General features: G+C 42.8%; 1 protein-coding gene across 3 annotated transcripts; it reads left to right on the top strand.

Moving 5' to 3' along the window:
* Positions 1–1,935: 1,935 nt before the first annotated feature.
* Positions 1,936–14,740, top strand: gfap (glial fibrillary acidic protein). 3 transcript variants are annotated; one of them, XM_034710490.1, is made up of 12 exons: positions 1,936–2,035; positions 2,137–2,190; positions 3,874–3,936; positions 5,780–6,789; positions 9,116–9,176; positions 9,262–9,357; positions 9,446–9,607; positions 9,754–9,879; positions 11,029–11,249; positions 11,338–11,381; positions 12,465–12,547; positions 12,735–14,740. In XM_034710490.1, exons 4-12 carry the CDS (start codon positions 6,272–6,274, stop codon positions 12,774–12,776), a joined length of 1,353 nt encoding a protein of 450 aa, XP_034566381.1. In that variant the 5' UTR covers positions 1,936–2,035; positions 2,137–2,190; positions 3,874–3,936; positions 5,780–6,271; the 3' UTR covers positions 12,777–14,740. The 3 variants fall into 3 exon arrangements, with proteins under 3 accessions (XP_034566381.1, XP_034566382.1, XP_034566383.1); XM_034710491.1 differs by lacking the exon at positions 3,874–3,936; XM_034710492.1 differs by lacking the exons at positions 2,137–2,190; positions 3,874–3,936 and having other exon boundaries at positions 1,965–2,035.
* Positions 14,741–18,566: the final 3,826 nt, after the last annotated feature.

Here is an 18,566-nt window from a genome sequence, read left to right as displayed (position 1 = left end):
CAGGGTGGGTTGCTTTTTGCAGGTTTTGGTTTTATTGCTTTTACAAATTGATTAAATCCACTTTAATCAAGGGATGAATTAAAGACAAATATTCTATTTATAGTTAATATTAAAGAGTAAAACAGGTTGATTATTTTGAGCAAAAACACTGAAATCTGGCTGCTTCCCTCCTGCTCCTGGACCCTTAGTTATTCCATGTTCAGTGAGCTCTGATTTTAACATGTTGGGTTTCTGTTAGACACGTTTGAGCCATGGCAGGGTCATTGTAACATCTTCCACCCCAGGTTGGTAGGATTACATAGACTGAAAGAGATCTCTCAGAAAGACCTACTGTGATTTTTGCACCCACAGAATAATCCTCTTTTTTTCTGAGGTGAATTATTCCACCCAAATCCAAAGTTTACGCTGAAATCAATGACAATGACACGATGTAAGCATGCTTGCAGGCTTAGCCAAGAAAGTCAACATGGTAATCTTTACACCTGCTAAAAATCTGGATGTTAATATGCAAACACACTGAGCTAAGAAAGTCAACATGGTAATCTTTACACCTGCTAAAAAGCATTAACTCAAAGCACTGAGTGTGGTCTCATAAAGCAGGGTGCATGGCTGCAGATTGACTCTCCTGTGTCCTGTCAAAATTTTGGTTCTTGCAGGTCAAATTCAAGGATTTCATAACCATAAAAAAAGTGCATCACCTTTCAAACCCCACATGGTTTGCAGCACAAGTTCCCAGTCTGTTTGCATCAGTCCTGTGCTTGTGTTGTGATGTTTGTGTGGTATGCAGCTCCGCCCTGTGTGGTGTATTTGGCCCCCCAGAATTCCTGCTGACAGGCAGACTGGAGCTTCGGTCCTGAACTGGCTCTGCACCCAGCCTCTTTGTGGCTCCACTCTGTTTGGGTCCGGTGGTGCTGAGTCATATAGCTGGCCGGTCTGTCCCAGTTAAGCTCCCCTGATTTTATCATGGCTCATTCCCGTGAGACTACACTGGTTCAGTATTACTCAAGAACTTAGCTGTTGATCAGTCAGGTCCCTGCACCTGAGACATCCAGATGACTCAGAGCACAAACGGGCCTCTATTGTGTACCAGGTAAATTAATGAAAGTGTAAAGGGTTGTCTGATGAAGTCATCCTTCATATACTTTCACTCAAGTGCAGTTTTGAAGTATTATTACACTATCTTGAGTTTAATGCTGCTCATTTTATAACATTGATATTGATATTGTAAGTTTTATTTCACTTCATTCTTTTACTAGCTTCAGTTTCCTGTCACTTTGCAAATTAAAACTCTACACAAGACAGTAAATGATTCTTTTTACTCAAAATTAGAATATATAGACAGTTAAATAGCATCCATTGCTACCAGCTACAACATGAAAATACTGTCTTCACGGTAATGCATCTTTTTAGAGCAGGGGTTCCCAAACTTTTCAGCCTGTGACCTGTGGCCTGACGACCCCCACTGTCCCTTAAAAGTGATTTAATGTGGCTGGTTTTCAGAAAATTAGCCTACCTATATGAGCATGTTGCTGTTTTTCCTGTGCTGTTATGAATTAACCTACTGCTACTGATGCTTTTGATAATTCACTGTTCTCTAACCCTAAACTTGGGAGTCATCTAAAGAAAGAAAGGCAGAAAACTCATTACAATTTCTAATTTCAAGGTTTTATTTCAAGGTTAGCTACTATTTTTGTAGATATTCTTTACTATAATGAGTAAAATGTGCTATTTTTATTTAACTTTAAAAAAAAAAAACATTCTGGGAGACATCTCACGACCCCCCATTTGTGTCTCGTGACCCCCCAGGGGGTCCTGACCCACACTTTGGGAACCCCTGTAATAGAGTATCAATTCTGAACCCTTTTTTCCTGCCTATGTTTCTGCAAACTTTCTGCACTCTTCCTCAGAGGAGTCACGTGATGTTGCTGTCTCTCAGCTGATTTACAGAGGTTTGGTCAGCCTACCTGAAGAGGCGAGACTCCACGTGACTTGTTTGAGGAAGACTGCAGGAAGTTTGCAGTCCAACCATGTGGAGGTAAAAAAGAAAACAGACTGCTCTTGGCTTAAAATTAAACTGGCTTGAATGTGCCTGCAGAATCCCTGACATGAAGAAAAAAAAGTTTAAATTAAATGTAGTTACAGGATTATTTTGGATCCCAAACTTGCATCTCTCTCAACGAAAAAAATCAGGTAATTCAAGGATTATTGGCATCATTTTTTGTTTATATCTGTTTTCTGCCTGCTATATTGTCTGAAATGCCGTCTCCAATTAAACCAATCAAATGTTGTTTTCAGTCACGCGGTGCAGCTGTTGCAATCAGCACATACTCTCACTGATGAGGACTAATGGGTGATTAAAATCAACTGTTTCTCATTAGGAACCGGAATCCATGGCAGTGATGTCACTAATCATAATTTGAGTGTGTGTCTTCGGGTGTGTGTCTGTTGCTTTTTGTTTCCTCAAGTGTTGTTTTTTCATACTGAGGCCTGTACTCTCACTCTTGTGTAACTTGCACTCCAGGGCCTTGATATAGGTGATGAAGGCGGGGCTGAGACAGTCATGATTCCAGCTGGTTTGTCAGGATTCAATTTGGACTGTGGCCATCAGTGGAGTTGAGTGATGGTATCTGAGAGGCTCACACTGGGGTTTGTGGGTGTAAAATGCCAGAGCACAAAGCCAGGGCTGAGTGCTGCACAGTCAAACTTAGCTGGCAACTCCCTCGGCGTGAGATCAGTCAGAGTCCAGCAGCATTAAGATTCTCCTCCTCACCCTTTTTTCTTGTACATCCTGCAAATGAAACGGTCTCCTCATGTTGGGCACATGAATCAGCTGTTTGACTTGGCTCTGCAGTGACTTCAGCAGCAGGGAGGTGGGGGAGAGGCAGAGGCCTGTACCTCCCCTTTCTTCTCCTCTCTGTGAATGTTTAATCTTCGGGACATATTACCTCAGTAACTAGATCTGAGGCAACGCTCGAGATTGTTAAAACATCCAGAGAGCAGGAACAATTACTGTCACCTTAATGATGCAACCGAGGCATTAATCCTTAGCGATGGAGCCTTTAAAGTCAACAAATCTCTGCCAGACTTACAGTGTGCCATCTCGTTTAACCTCTATCAACAGAGTCCGATTGGGATTCAAGACACTGTGTTGTTGTTTTGCGCCCCTTAATTGCGACAACACTCAGAGGCCAGATAGTAGAGTCGTACGAGGCTTTATTTACTGTCTCCCAGTACCACTGGTTTCCACTCCCGGTGGTTTTATGAGCCAGCAACAAAGAGGTCCTTTATGTCCCCGTGCTGTTGTGGTTTTTACTACCTGTAGCTAAAGCACAGCTGAATGACTTTACCACTGCTTCTACAAGTTATACTTCTTCTTTAAGATATCTGTGATGACCTTATTATACCTCTACTCTTTGTTATACATGTTAAAACCTGATTATTGTATGACCTGCATGTTTGTAACTTGGGCTTTGAGAAGAGCCCTCTTCAAAAAATGTATTATTAATGAAAATACGAAGTACATTTTAAACAAGGGGAATAAAAATGATATAGAACATGCAGATATATCTATAAATAGTCAATAAATAAACAGAATTTTGTTACTTCAACATGGAATATTTCCAATATGGTGGCCCCCATCTTTGGGCCTCTTCAGAAACCACTGGGTGACGTCACTGAGATTATGCTCAGCCTTTGGTTTCAGCTTTTATGGAGTTTAATTTCTATTTTTCAATCAACTCATTGATTATTCATTCTATATGTTTCACTTGTCTGTCAGCCTGAAGCTACGATACAGACACCGGACTGTCCAGTATTTGCAGTAAAATGAGCCAGTAAAATAAAGGACACTAATGTGGTTTTTCTTGTCTTCAGGGATGTAAACACCCCCCCCATCCCTTTATGGGTTGAAGTGCTTTATATATGGCAGTTGTCAAGGTAGGAACAAACTGTTTTTGTAACCTCCTCAAGTTCAGATTAGGTCTCTCCCTCTCCCTACATACGTCCTCCACGTCCTCCTCGTCTCGCCCATCCATCTGTCTTTACAGCCATCAGGACGTCTAATAACCAGAACACAGGGAACAACCCGGTGTCCTGCAGTCTCTCTGGAACCTTGGCTACAAACTCGCACTGCGGTACTAAAGTGTACATGAGCTCCTTTAGAGAAACATGGAGCATTCAGTTTGAGGAAAACAGAATTTAAAGGGACGATAGATTATTTGTTGTTTGTTGAAAAAAGTTCTAAATTGATTTTCTTTCTTTCTTTCTTTAAATGTATGTTTGGGTCATCAGGTTTATGGACGGTTTTATCAACTGACCAGGAATAAAGTCACTTCAGAGACGTACGTCAGAAGACCCCACTTCAAAAATCAACAAAAAAGTGAACTATTCCTTTAAGATATCAGCGTCATTTGAATATTATTACAAAATGAAATGATGCCATCTTTAATAAATAACACTACCATGAATTTCAGAGGGTTTTAAATGACGTAAATGTGTTCTGAAATACTCACCTGAGAATAAAAAGGAGTATTTTCTCCAGGTGTGACTGATAAAGGTGGTTTTATTCAAATAAGGCTTCATTCATCATGATTTACTGGAGTTTAGAAACAGTGTACTAAACAGCAACACATTTCCTTTTTATGTTACGGGAGGCATGATCATTTGTATCTACACATTTGGACTGTTTCTGATTCTTTTATCCATATTAATGGGAAATGATTACCGTCCTTTATTGCAGGCGTTCCCAAACCTTTCAGTCCTCGACCCCCAAAATATGGTGCCAAAGACCCGTGACCCCCACTGTCCCTCAAAGTTATATAATGTGGCTTTATTCAGCTAGTCTGCAGAAAACTAGCCTACCTATGTGAGCATGTCTGTGTTTCCTGTGCCGTTATGAATTAACCTGCTGCTACTGATGCTTTTGATAATTAACTGTTCACTAACCTTAAACTTAGAAGTCATCTGGCAAAAAGAAAGGCAGAAAACTCATTACATTTTCTAATTTCAAGGTTTTATTTCAAGTTTAGCTACTATTTTTGTTGATATTTTTTACTATAATGGGTAAAATGTACTAATTTTAGATTAAAACATTCTGGAAGACATCTCACAACCCCCCATTTGTGTCTTGCGACCCCCCAGGCGGTCCCAACCCACACTTTGGGAACCCCTGCTTTATTGGTGTGCATGTCTGGAGGAGGAAACATAATGTAGTCCAGTAAAGGTTGCCTTACATGCCTGATAATTGGTCCCCAAATAGAAAACAGTTTCATTATCAGGGCCTTATGACTCCAAACACACTTTTCTCTCAGAGCTTGAGTCTACGGTTGACAAAATAATGTAAGATGCAGTAGTTGAAGTATGAAAATATTCCCCCTTCTTCACATAACTCCATGGAAAGGTTTGGTTTTGTCTTAAGTTGAATCTGAATAAATAGATCACAGAGGAGCAGTGAAATCTGTGGCTGCAGAGGAAGACTAATCTATTTCTGTAATAAATTACTCTCATTAGAGTAAGCAGGTGTTTGGTGATTATTGTATCCAGTCTTGTCCTTGTTATGTAACTGTGCCACAAACTGATCCAAAGAGGAGAAACAGCTCCTCTGTGCTGCATCCTCCTCTCACAGTAGGATGCTGGAATCCCCCTAAATTCTGCAGCTTCATGTGTTGGATGTTGTCCCTTAGCCTGCATGTTCATCACCTCAATGCATCTATCATTTCTCCATCTCTGTCTTGTTTATCTACTTCTTCAGTCAATCCTCTGTGTTTTCCTTTGATCACAGAGTGAAACTCTTCCCAACGTCTCCATGCCTTCGTTGGATCAAACTTTCTGTGTCTGTTTTTGTGAGAGCGCATGTGTGGTCAGGTTGAATTGGTGGCGAGACCCTGTCACACACATTCCTTTTCATTCAGCTGGAAGAGAAAGGAGGAGAGTAAGACAAAAAAGGGTGAAAGTAAGAGTGAGACAGAGAGACGGAGTGAGTCAGAGGCTGGGGAGAAGGGAGGAGAGGTGGGGGGAGAGAGAGAGAGAGAGAGAGGGGAGAAGGCCAAGAGACATTTGTCGTTGAGTGGACGAGCATGGACAATCCCTGGCACACAGCTCTTTGAGTGTCATGTAAACCACCCCTTCGCTCTCCCTTTTTTTTGTCCCATTCACTGCCTGCCACCCTCCCCTCTCTCTGCCGCACCCTGTGGCCTCTCTGCTTTGGATTTGGGGGACTCGCCCGCCTCTATAAAAGCTTCATTTGTACCCCGAGTGGGCTTCATTCCACATCATGGAGAGTCAGAGAATCCAGTCCTCTTACAGGAAGCGTTTTGGGCCCCAGGGCTCCAGCAGCTCAGGAGTCCGACTTGGGAGCCTTTCTAACCGTGTCTCCTGGCATGGCACCCCTCGCACCATCACTCACTCCAGCCCCATTTCCAGGATCTCCTTCGGCTCATCCAGCAGCGCCCTGCTGCTGGGGAGCCCTGGGGACCGGCTGGACTTCTCAGCCGACTCTTTGATGAAGGCCCACTACAAGGAGACCCGCACCAACGAGAAGGTGGAGATGATGGGCCTGAACGACCGCTTTGCTAGCTACATAGAGAAGGTGCGCCTGTTGGAGCAGCAGAATAAGATGCTGGTGGTGGAGCTGAACCAGCTGAGGGGGAAGGAGCCCAGCCGTCTGGGAGACATCTACCAGGAGGAGCTGAGGGAGCTGCGCAGGCAGGTGGACGGTCTCACTGCAGGGAAGGCTCGGCTGGAGATAGAGAGGGACAACCTGGCTGGAGATCTGACCACACTCAAGCAGAGGTGAGAGGGAGCAGGGAGGGACTCCTGTGGGTGGGGGGTCAGATAGTTTGATGCAGTCACACTTTTCCAACATCAGTGCTTGTGAATGTGCATAATGTAAGCAGTGCAAGAAGACACAGCTTATTCTACTTTGATTAAGCTTTCTTAAGGCTTCTTTTGGAATCAAATCAGCTTAATGTCTAAATGTAAGTGTAGAAAAACACCCTGCACAGTTTTTCTGGACAATAAAAATTGCCTTTCACATTATGAACATTTTGTAAAATAACTTTATAAGACTTGTAAAGTTTAAAATTGAAGGAGGCTCAAGAAAAACATACATGATGGGGAGAGCAACAACATCCTGTAAACCGTCGTCCCATTTCTGCAAATCTAACTGAGCTTAATGTTTGTGATATTTGTTGCACCACATTGTCTTTGCATCATCTTGGTAAAAACCTTTTAAATGTGTTTGTTCTATGCATTGATGTTAGCTCACTTATTTGTGAACAAGTCTTTTAGAAAACTCTTTCATGATGCAGCTTACTCAATGTCAAACTTTTTATCACATAGCTGGTAAAGAATTCTAAATACAGCTGCTCAGAGTTGGCTCTTTAGATGAAAGTAACCGTTTTTTTCTCCTTTTTTAATTAAAAAATGCATTTATATGCAGCTTCAGTCCGTCTCTGATTCGTTGGAATGCAGCCTGCTGTGCTCTGCCTCAGCTTTACTCCTGGATCCCTCTTTACAAACTTGATCCTGACTGAACCCCTCGCAGCCATTGAGCGAGTGCAGAGGAATGAAGCAGGCACAATGGTGGCCCTGCACAAAGGAGGCAGACAGACAGGCAGATGTTCTCTTGTCCTGTTTTACTCCAAAACTCTGATTCACTGCAGTCGAGAGGCAGCTTTTATTCCTGTAAAGGTGCACACAAGGGGTTGAATGTATAATTTAGTCCCAAAATGAGTGATGAATGTCCCGAGGGAGGAAATGTCCACTTCAGACTCCTTTCTGTCCTCTGATGTCCGCACAGCTGCTCGTTCACTGAAGGAACTCAGAGTGAATGGTGATCGCCGTGGCCGAGGAGGTCAAAGGTCACCATTGTGATTCCTGCTGCTTTTCAAGGACCGGTCTTTTCAGTAAACTCTGCGTGGAGCTGTACAGATGTTAGCTCAACGTCTGGGACATTTTGTTTTCCTGCACTGCAGAGAAGTGTGTGTCTGTGTCTGTGTGTCTGTGTGTGAGGCTGCACATGGACTCTTTGCGTGCGTGTGTGAGTTTGTGTGTGAACTCCATCCCGTGGGAAAGGCCTCTGGTGTAGCTGTTAGATGTGAGTGAGAGTGTAATGATGCGTAAGCTGTCCTTTCAGATGAGCCCGGTCATCCCCGGAGCCTGCAGAGCAGCGCTGCAGCTCACGTACAAAACTGAGAAAAATTATTAAATATGTTTTCAGGACCTCGTTGTTTGTTTCCACATATACAGGAGGTTCTTATTTGAATGCTTCTCTGTTATAATGTAAAGTTGCAGCCAGAGCAGCAGGGGTGTGTCCAGACTTTTTAGACTTGTGCCCAGCTAGTGCACTGACGTACGCAGGGGTGGCATGAAGTCTGCGCACACTAACCAAAAAATAACTAGCATTTTTGCCTCCACTAATTGTATTTATTTGGCTTTAAGTTGAAGAAGTAAGACAACAAATTGAAAGTATGCAAATCTTTCTTCTTCTTTTAAAATAAGCCCCGCCTCTGTCATTCGTCATTGCCAATTATACTTTAGGATTTAAGCCTGGTCCCTGGGGTGGGCAATCAGTTATCAAGCCCTACCCCTCCTGCAGACAAGGGCCTAACTTTGTTTTGAATATCATAGAGGTTTTTGTACTTCTGCAGCATCCCAAACAAGCGGCAACATCCAGTCTCAGAGTATGAAGCCCATGCAGAAGGGTTATAAACTGTCATTCATCGTGAATCCGCTTGAGGCTGGCTGCAGAAACACCTGAAACCACATACACACCCATTCAAAGAAGACAGAAATAAACATGTTTACAGGCTGGTTCAAAAAAGGCTCAAACCCCGCCTCTTTACATCACACTCTGCCTGGTTGAGTTCCAATATGGCTGCCACCGATGATTGGCTTCAAAACAGTGCTCAGGGACAGATGGGTGAAGTCACGGATACTACGTCCATTATTTATCGATCTATGATCCCAAAATATTAATACATCTTAATTAAAATATGTTATGCTATACACACACATTTTTCTATTACACATGTGGAATAAAGCTATTTGTTTTGGTTTGTTTTGATGAATCATTGCTCATCATCAAGTTTGAACTCCACTTTTGTGACTCCCTCAGGTTGCAAGAAGAGAACGGCTTCCGACAGGATGCAGAGAACAATCTGAACACCTTCAGACAGGTATTTTTCTGCAATCATTTCTTTAATTCATGATCTCAATGACTGACTGTGAAGCCTAACTTCTATTTGTGTCTGACTCTTATAGGATGTGGATGAAGCCGCACTAAACCGCGTCCAGTTAGAGAGGAAGATTGATGCCCTGCAGGATGAGATCAACTTCCTGAGGAAAACCCAAGAAGAGGTAAGGATGAAAACCAAAGTTTCACTGTTATTTCCAAGTAACCTTCGTTATAAGTCTACTTCACTTCTTCCACCTCTCCTCTTCTCAGGAGCTGCGTGAGCTGCAGGAGCAAATCATGGCCCAGCAGGTGCATGTGGACCTTGATGTGTCCAAACCGGACCTGACCGCTGCTCTGAGAGACATCAGGGTCCAGTACGAAAGCATGGCCACCTCAAACATGCAGGACACGGAGGAGTGGTACCGCTCCAAGGTCAGAAGACTCACATGTGCCTTTCACAAAGTGTACTGAGGAGTTATTCACATCCAAATTTGACTGGATGTAACCGGGCTAATGAGGACACTACGATGACATCACACACACTCACAGGCTGTCGAACTGTCTGCCTTTGTCCACAGTTTGCTGACCTGACAGATGCAGCCAATCGTAATGCAGAAGCCCTGCGCCAGGCCAAACAGGAGGCCAATGAATACAGGCGCCAGATCCAAGTGGTGACCTGCGATCTGGAGGCTATGCGTGGAACAGTAAGTCCATTTCAAGCAAACACAACAGGGTAGACACTGCAGAAGTGTGGTTATATCATCATCTCTAAGGAAAGATAGTGTTAGGGCATCTCTTGCAGAAAATAACAACATTATGACAGTGTTAGATAATTTAGCTAACTGTTTACAACATAAACAACATTATAATGTAGCCTGAGTCAGCTGCTGTCTGCTATGATAGACGTTTTTTCTCCACTGGACCTTTAACGAAATAGTTTGTCTCTTTTATTGTCTGTGTAGAAATATGGAAACTTCCTCTTGCTGTGCCTGAGTGTTGCTGCATTACTTCCTGCAACTAGAGCTGACATCTTTCACATTTAGAACATAGACTGTGCAAAACATGGATGAAGTCTTCCACTGGTTTATGAAGCAGAGTTTTGTCAGTGAAGGTTCTCAGTCATCCAGGTCATGGTAATTCAAAGCTTGATCTGTAAGGCAACTTGACTGGTAGAAATTCATGAGGACGAACTGAAGAAGCCTTTCGGAGGAGAGGTGAAACATCTTCAAGAATTTCTACCAGTCCAGTTGCCTTACTGATCAAGCTTTGAAGCAGGGTTTTGAAGCCTAGAGATGAAGGTCGCCATATTGGAAATGTTGATGCATGTTATTTATTCATTTAAGTCAGATTTTTGGGCTTTTATTCGATAGCACAGCTTGAAGAGGGACAGGAAATGTGGGGAGTGGAGAGTTGGGGAAGACATGCAGCAAATGATTGCGGCTGGGAGTCGAACCGGCCGGCAGGCGACCTCTGCGACGAGGACTGTATAGCCTCTGTATGTGGGGCGCTTAGACCGCTAGCCAACAGCGCCCCAATGCATGTTATTTTGATGCAAAGATTTGCCTTTAAGAATGGATGTGTATGTGGCTTTAGGGGCTTTTGCAGCCTGTCTCAAGTGGACACTTGAGGAACTGCAGTTTTTATCACTTCTGCACTGGCTTCATTTCTCAAGACCTGAGGTTGCCACTCTGTTTGGAGCCACAGTGTATGAATATGATTTTAAGAATAACTTTAACAGACACTTGGAGGATGTGGACTTCATGACCTATACTGCAGCACGTCTGTAGGGGGAGCTCCAAGTGTTTTGGCTTCACTTTTGTGGCCATGCACTCATGTTGTCCTCCTTCTTTAAGAACGAGTCTCTGGAACGTCAGCTGAGAGAGCTAGAGGACCGCTTCGCCATGGAGACTTCGGGTTACCAGGATACGGTGAGCCACCTAGAGGAGGATATTCATGCTCTGAAGGAGGAGATGGCCAAACACCTGCAGGAGTACCAGGACCTCCTTAACGTCAAACTGGCCCTGGATATTGAGATCGCCACCTACAGGAAGCTGTTGGAGGGAGAGGAGAGCAGGTGAGCTCGTACTTGGTTTGTGACACAACGTGACATATCGGACCAAGTAAAGACAGTGACTAAAATTGTCCCTCCACTGATCCTCTAGGATTACCATTCCAGTTCAAAGCTTTTCCAACCTGCAGTTTAGAGGTCAGTATTGAACTTTATGTAAACATATTTTCTTTTTGCTCTGCTGCTTTTGCTTTTATCGAGGTGCCCATATTTTTGAATACTTCTTGTAAACAAGTCTAGACTTTGTTCGATTGTGGACTACCGCTTGAAGCCCTGAGTTCCACATTCGAGCTGTTGCAATTTAGTTCTCCTCAACAGGAAGTGGTTTTACTCACACAAGAGGCGGGGCTAGTGTAACAAAATGTAGCTGACTGTCTTCTCTCAGTTCCCCTTAAGTGTAAACAATCTTTATTGTTGGTTTTAAAATGTGATGAAAAAGAGAACATCCTGTTGCATTTAAGGACATTGCAAATTAACTATTTGGACCATGAATCTGTTCGGAAAATGCTGACTGAGGTGAAATGATCCGATGATAGGGAGGTTCAATTTCTCAGACATCTTTACAAGGTTTCCCCCTGCTGGTCATTAAAAGAATGCAGATTTAGTGCATTTACATTGGCTTCACTTTTCAGGACTGAAAGGCAACACCTCTTCTTATATGCAGTTTGCAAGTACAAATGTTGGCTCAGTGATAGTGGAGGTGGAAGAAACATCAAAGTTCACAAACATAATTATCAATCGACGTGTGAGGACAACGATAATCCAATAATCTGGGTTTAAGGTGCTCTGATAGCAGTGGGTTTTTCATTATTTATCTTTGATCTAAAACATGTAGTCTCATTTTGATTAAGGTCTCTTTTGAGGAGAGGCTTGAGTAGAAAGAAGAAGGGATATGAAGCTGAAACGGGGAAAGAATGAGTGACTGTGGCTGCAAATATATGAATTAACTCCTCTCATTTTGTATCATCTTTCATGGTTGTGAAAGTATCTCCCTTTGCCTCTTACATAGTTTTCACCCCCTGATTGTCATATTTAGGAATACTGGGTATCTTTTTGTAATTTTTCTAGACAAACTTGTGTCTTCACTTTTAAATATACCTAATTTGCTGAAGCAGTCGGTACATAATGGCAGAGTGAAATACCATAGACTTAGAAGAGTATACTTGCATTTCTTCCTCGGCTCTCAACCTAACCTCTCCTCTCCTTCCACTCATCTTCCAGAGACTAATTTGGAAACGAAAACCCCCGAGGCCCACGTGAAGAGGAGTATCCTTGTTCGAACTGTGGAGACCAGAGATGGAGAGGTACAAAATGTGCTTTCACAGACTAACTCTCTCAGCAGCCAGTCTGCATATTGAGCTGAATCCCTCTGGGGGGCAATGTTGGACCCTTCTGCAGGCTTTCCACACACCTGATGCCTTTTGAAGCAAACAGTCACCAGAGAATTGTCCTCTTTTTGATCTGTTTAACGCTTGTTTCTTTTCTTTTCAGATCATTAAGGAATCAACAACTGAGCACAAAGATCTTCCTTGAATTTACAACCACCTGGTCTTCAGTCGTGATCTGAGGACCTGAGCGCTTCTTCCAACATTTTTTTTTATCTCCAAACCCCAAAGCTGCCCCGAGTTATCACATAATCCCATTTTACTTTCTCATCAGAATCTGTGAGCTAATAAGTTAACTACAGCCATGATTTAACCCTTAAACACTCTCACTCAGTCATTAAAATGACTCCAAACGCTTATTACGTGGATACGTTTTCTACTGATAGACTAAAAGCTTGAGCTGGATGGAGGTCAGCCTTCTTATATGCTCTTCTGTCTGTTTCTATAAAGCTCCTCAGTAATTCTGATAACCTGTTTGACTTTAAACTGAACTGGTGGACCAGATTTTGTAGCATTGTTTCAGATTAGCCGCCATAGAAGAGGCCATGATATGTAGCAGTCGTGTTCAGATAACATGTAGCGTTGTGGAGGTTGACATGTGGTGTTGTGTATGTGAAGTGTGTGATAGAAAGTACCAGAGGAAGATGTGGTTCATGTCAGAGTTGGATCTGAGCAGGAAATGAGAGTTGTGTGTGTTCATTAGAGCAGCTTTGGACAGGAAGACAGGTGAATTTGGGATGATTTTTTTAACCCGTGCATGATGTCGTTTTGCATTTCATGTGTTTTGTTGAGCCACCTAATCCACCTGTGTGCTACTTGTTGTATTGTGAAAGTCCTTTAATGCCTGCTCAGGTGTTTTCAAGTGGTGCATTACTGTCTGGCATCTGGCTGTTGAAAAGTGTGCTTATAGTATTTCCTTTTCTGTCGCTGATAAAAAAAAACCTAACCCCAAAAACCTGCACATCCTGCAATGTTGCATCGAGTCTGACATATATAGACATTGCGATCAAGAACTGAGTTTCCATATATTTCCAACATATTTAGCATTCATAACTTCAGTGATGTATGCCAGATGCTGCAGACAAAAAGAGGATATCAGATATTAAAACTCACCCAGTGCAAATTTTTTTTTTTACATCAGTTTCTAAAAACTTGTGAATTCTGTGTGTTTGTATTAGCTATCAAAAAACTCTTTACTATTTTATGTTGTTTCATGTAGCTGCATTAATAGATAAATGTAAGCATGTGTTCAACTCAGAGGGCAGCGACTATAGCAGCTTTTGCAGTGATGTCATACTTTGCATATAAAGTGTAATAGTCCTTTAAATGGTGCAGAAGCTGCAGGGGACTTGAACCAGAACAATTGGCTGTATTGAAAACTCAACCGGTCCTCCACCCCTTCACCTCCATCCATCTCACACCAGGATCCTCGATCTCTTGAGCTCAACCTCTAAAGCCCCCTTCTGTCTTTCTGACACCTGGACCTGTCAGGGCATGCCCCTCTCATCCAGCACAGGTGACAGGAGCACAGCCAGGTGGGAGGTGTTAGGAGAGGTTTTAGGGATGTGACCTTTACCCTGCATCTTCTTTGTAATCCTGCAACACGTTTGGCTTACAGCACATAGAAAAGATGCTGTTTTTTTTCATTTTGAAAGAGGAAACACACAAAAAAGAGAGCCTGGAGAAGATAATGGATGGATAGATTTCCCAGCTGAAACCCTGTATTTACCTCGCAGGCTGCCTGAGACCCTGCTGACAGTCCCCGCTCTAATGAGAGTTTTCTACGCTGAAGCTGCCGGTCGCTGCGCTCGTCGCCAAGGACACACTGTGAATTTGTGTTCCTCTGTGTGCCTCCCACCCACTTTCTATCCTCTTCAACGTCCCCCCCCCCCTCTATTACCCAACCCCTTCTCTTGTTTCTTTCTTAACATACAGCCCCTGTTTGTGTTCACTCCTCTGTTTGTAGTGTTAGATACAATTCCTGAGTCTTGTAGCAGCTGACTCTCTCTCTTCTGGAAGAAACCTTTGCATATGTGAATATAACATTAGTGTTGACCAACATGCTATGATGTCATGTTAACATATTGACAATAAAACCTTTTGTTTGTTTGAGATGACGCCCTCTTCTTTTGTTGCTCCTCATTCAGAAGTGACACACATGCCCTCAGTCTATCAGGTTTGATCTCTCTTAAATGTTGTCACAGTTAACTGCAGGGTGTGAGAGGATTGACGGCAGCGGTCACACACTGTTTATCAGAACTGATTGTTTCCACCCATCGGTCAGGCCGTTTTGCTGCAAGAGCAGATGGATGATGATGAGAGTTAAACACAGTAAGCTGAGGCACAGACAGAGAGAGAGGGAGAGAGAGTGTGTGTAAAGCACAGTCAGAATCTGTTTAGCCCGGCTGTTATCAGAGGATTGGATGGTCTCAGGTCTGCACAGAAGGCGACCCTGAGCTGAAGGAATTTGAGGAAGATAAAACTCAGCCCTGACGTCTGACTCTCAGATACTTTCCCATCTCAGGGCACACAGATCGCCATTATCTGTCCACAGCGAGTGCCAGGTGACAACAGCTGTCATGTAGGCTTAAACATGAATCCAATTTGTATGTATTCAGAACTTTAAGCTGCATTTTAGACACTTTATTTATTTAGCCACACAGTGCATTATAACCAAACTCATGCATGCATCTTTTTATACTATTTGATGACATTTTGCAGCTTTCAAAAAAGCACCAAAATATCCCAAATCTGAAGCTTTCTCACATTTTTCCAACCCCTACCTCGGTGTGAGTACAAGCTAAAGACTTCTCTTTACATTATGTGTTAAATGATTGTCTTAAAAGAGAGAAATAATACTGGGCATTGCCATATTCATAGAAAGGAATAAACCCTGTGTGCTCTTCAGCAGGTTACACGACCTCACACGTATCAAGCAGAGCAGAGTTGCAGCTCTTTGTCTCTCACTGCCCTCATCAGCTCACATTCCCGTCTCTCTCCGCTCTCACACCAAAGGGTCATGGGAAGGCATGTGTGCTCCTTGGTTAATTTTAGCCCTCACTTTATCAAGGCTGTTGAGACAAAACACAGAGCAAGCACCTCAGCCTGTCTGCTGGAGCATGGAGCCACGTACCCTCTGATCTGCAAACACTTCAACCGAGAGAACAACTGGATTGATAAACATGTGCTCCTGGTGACGGCTGTTCTCTCAACAAAGTGGAGCCCTGACTTCTTGGATGTAGAGGTCACACACGGGCTCAGAGGCTCATTACTGGTCTCCTGATGGCGTGTGTTTCAACATCTCACCTGAATTGTGCAGCAGCTGGCTCTATTAGCTCGCTTAGAGGATCAATGTTGTTTTAATGTTGTACATGTGTTTTACAGGTTGTAAACAGAATCTGCCAAAACATTATCATTTGAGCTCTCTCGGTAATTCAGCACTGAAACAAATATGAGAAAACGTTAGAACATACAGTATATCATGGTAAAACAATACATTTACTTGTGCATTAGCTCTTTACAACTCAGTCACGGTGGCTCACCAAGCAGGAGAGCAAATAAACTGCAGTACCTCCAGTGACCACTAGAGGCTGGTTCCAACAGCTAACAAAACCCTGTTAGAGCCTACAGAATATTACACATGTCCATTTTTACTGCAGAATTTTCCAGTTTCTTGCTGAGTTGAAAGAAATTGAAAGTTGAAATCCACATTTCCAATATGGTGACCGCCATCTTTGAGTCTCTTTGGAAGCCAGTGGGTGACATCAATGAGACTACATCCATGTTTTTACGGTCTATGCAGCTGACATAAGAATTTAGCAAATTCATGACATTATCATTAGCTGGTTACAGACCCTTGGCTTTAGCTTACATTACTGCAGCTTTCCCCAAACAAAAGTAACAGAGTTAGTCCACCTGGAGCCTCTCCATGTGACCTTTAAGTGTCTCTGAATATGAAGTGTGTGCCAGTTGAGGGTCTCCAGCTTGGGGATATTTAGTTTTTCACTTTATCAGGGAAATAGATTAAATCCTTTAAGTCATGAAATACACACCTATACATCTACGTGCACCTAGTCTACTCATCTGACTTCACAACCATGTAATAAATCAACAGGTCTCTTTCTGCTCCGGTGGAACCTTTCAAGCCCATTAGTTGTGATTCATGTCAGCCCTTTCTCTGCATTTTAATCCCCATGCTTCCTCTTGTCTAAAACTGCTGCTTCATGACACAAACCAGAGATGTTTATTCTCTGAGGGTTCAAATGGGACAGCACACCTCACATACACACAATAACCAAACAATAAAAGAGTGCTATTTTAAAAGCTTATCATGCTTATAGATTAATATGATATTCCATGAGTGTGATGTCAACCACAGGAGGAGAAGATGCTGCTATTTTCAGCCCGGGGGAGTTGTGATGTGACACTGACAGAGTAGACTGATGAGGGGTCTGCACTCTGTCAGTGTCACACCAGTGTCAAGTCACCAGCATGGTCACCAGTGAGAAAAACACAACAGCAGGAAATGGATTTCAAAATAAAACACCCCATTCATAAAAACAGTATTTAATCAAACATTTTTAAAGCTGCTGTGAGGAGCTTACAGTTTGTGTCTATTTTGAGTGACTATTGAAGATACACTGCAGTACCCCTTACCTCTTTGCCAATTCTGTAACAAGACATCTAATCTTGCTGTCTTTTAAGAGTAAGAGCGTTTTAGCAGTGTCCAGTAAATCACTACCCTGCAGCAGCAGTTTAAAGCACTGATTATAACACCGTAGAGAAAATGAATGGCAGCATCCTGAAGACATCACTATTACTGCAGTCTGTTTCGTAACAAAATCTCATCACAGGGGCTTAAACATTATATTTCTACACATCAAAATTGTGCTCATCTGTAAAATTTGGGATTTTAATCGCTAATTTCAACAATTAGATAAAGACTGGGGCACTAGCTTCTTCAAGAAACACTCTCTAACAAAGATAGTATCAGTCCTTTTTGACAAAGCTTATAGTTAAGCTGGATCAGGCTTGGACCAGCTTTTGACATGCTGCTATAGGCTGAGACTGCCGGGGGAACTGGCACACTGACACACTGGGATCCTAGCTCACCCCCTTCCCCCCAACCCCCTCATCACTTACTTTAACTCTGCCTGTCCCATTAAAGTTACTAACCATAGACCTTTCTGGAGTCCCTGAGCTGCATTGTCTCGTAGATTCCTCTGAGCTGCCGTAGACGTCCTCCTGCTGCGGACGATCTGGACTCCAGCTGATACGGACGTGCTGGACTCCAGCGGCAACAGCTTCTACGACTCGTCTCATCACTATCACTTCTCTCTCTTACTCCCCTCTATCTGTCTTTCCAGACCCAACTCGGTCGAGGCATGATGGCTGTCTAACATGAGTCTGGTCCTGCTGGAGGTTTCTGCCTGTTAAAAGGAAGTTTTTCCTCTCCACTGTAACTAGCTAAATACTGCGATGTGCAATGCTCATGATGGATTAAGGTGGGGTCAGACTGAGTCTTACCCTGTCTTGAAGTTGGGTCTCTGTTTATAATTTGACATAGATTGGTCTAGACCTCCTATGTTTGTATAAGCGTCTTGAGATAATGTTTGTTGTGATTTGGCGCTATACAAATAAAGATTGATTGATTGATTGATTGAGTCAAGTAGGAGATTTAAGTGGCAAATGTAGTCGTGAAAAACTATGGAAGCCTTAAGTGGAAATCAACACATTTTATTTACTCTTTTTTTATTAAATCAATCAATCCTTATTTATTGATATCGCGCAAATCCACAACAAATATTCTCTCGAGACGTTTAAAGGAGTTACGTTAGGTTAATTCCCTCAATAAAATCCACGTCTCTTGTTATTTCGTGATATCAGACCTAGTTTTCTCAAGATAACAGGATACATATCTTGCAATAACAAACAACTG

The sequence above is a fragment of the Notolabrus celidotus genome, chromosome 20 (genome assembly GCF_009762535.1).
Source record: "Notolabrus celidotus isolate fNotCel1 chromosome 20, fNotCel1.pri, whole genome shotgun sequence".
In the NCBI taxonomy this organism is placed as follows: domain Eukaryota; kingdom Metazoa; phylum Chordata; class Actinopteri; order Labriformes; family Labridae; genus Notolabrus; species Notolabrus celidotus.
The sequence above is the reverse complement of the archived record's forward strand: the minus strand, read 5'-3'. Positions and strand labels throughout refer to the sequence as shown.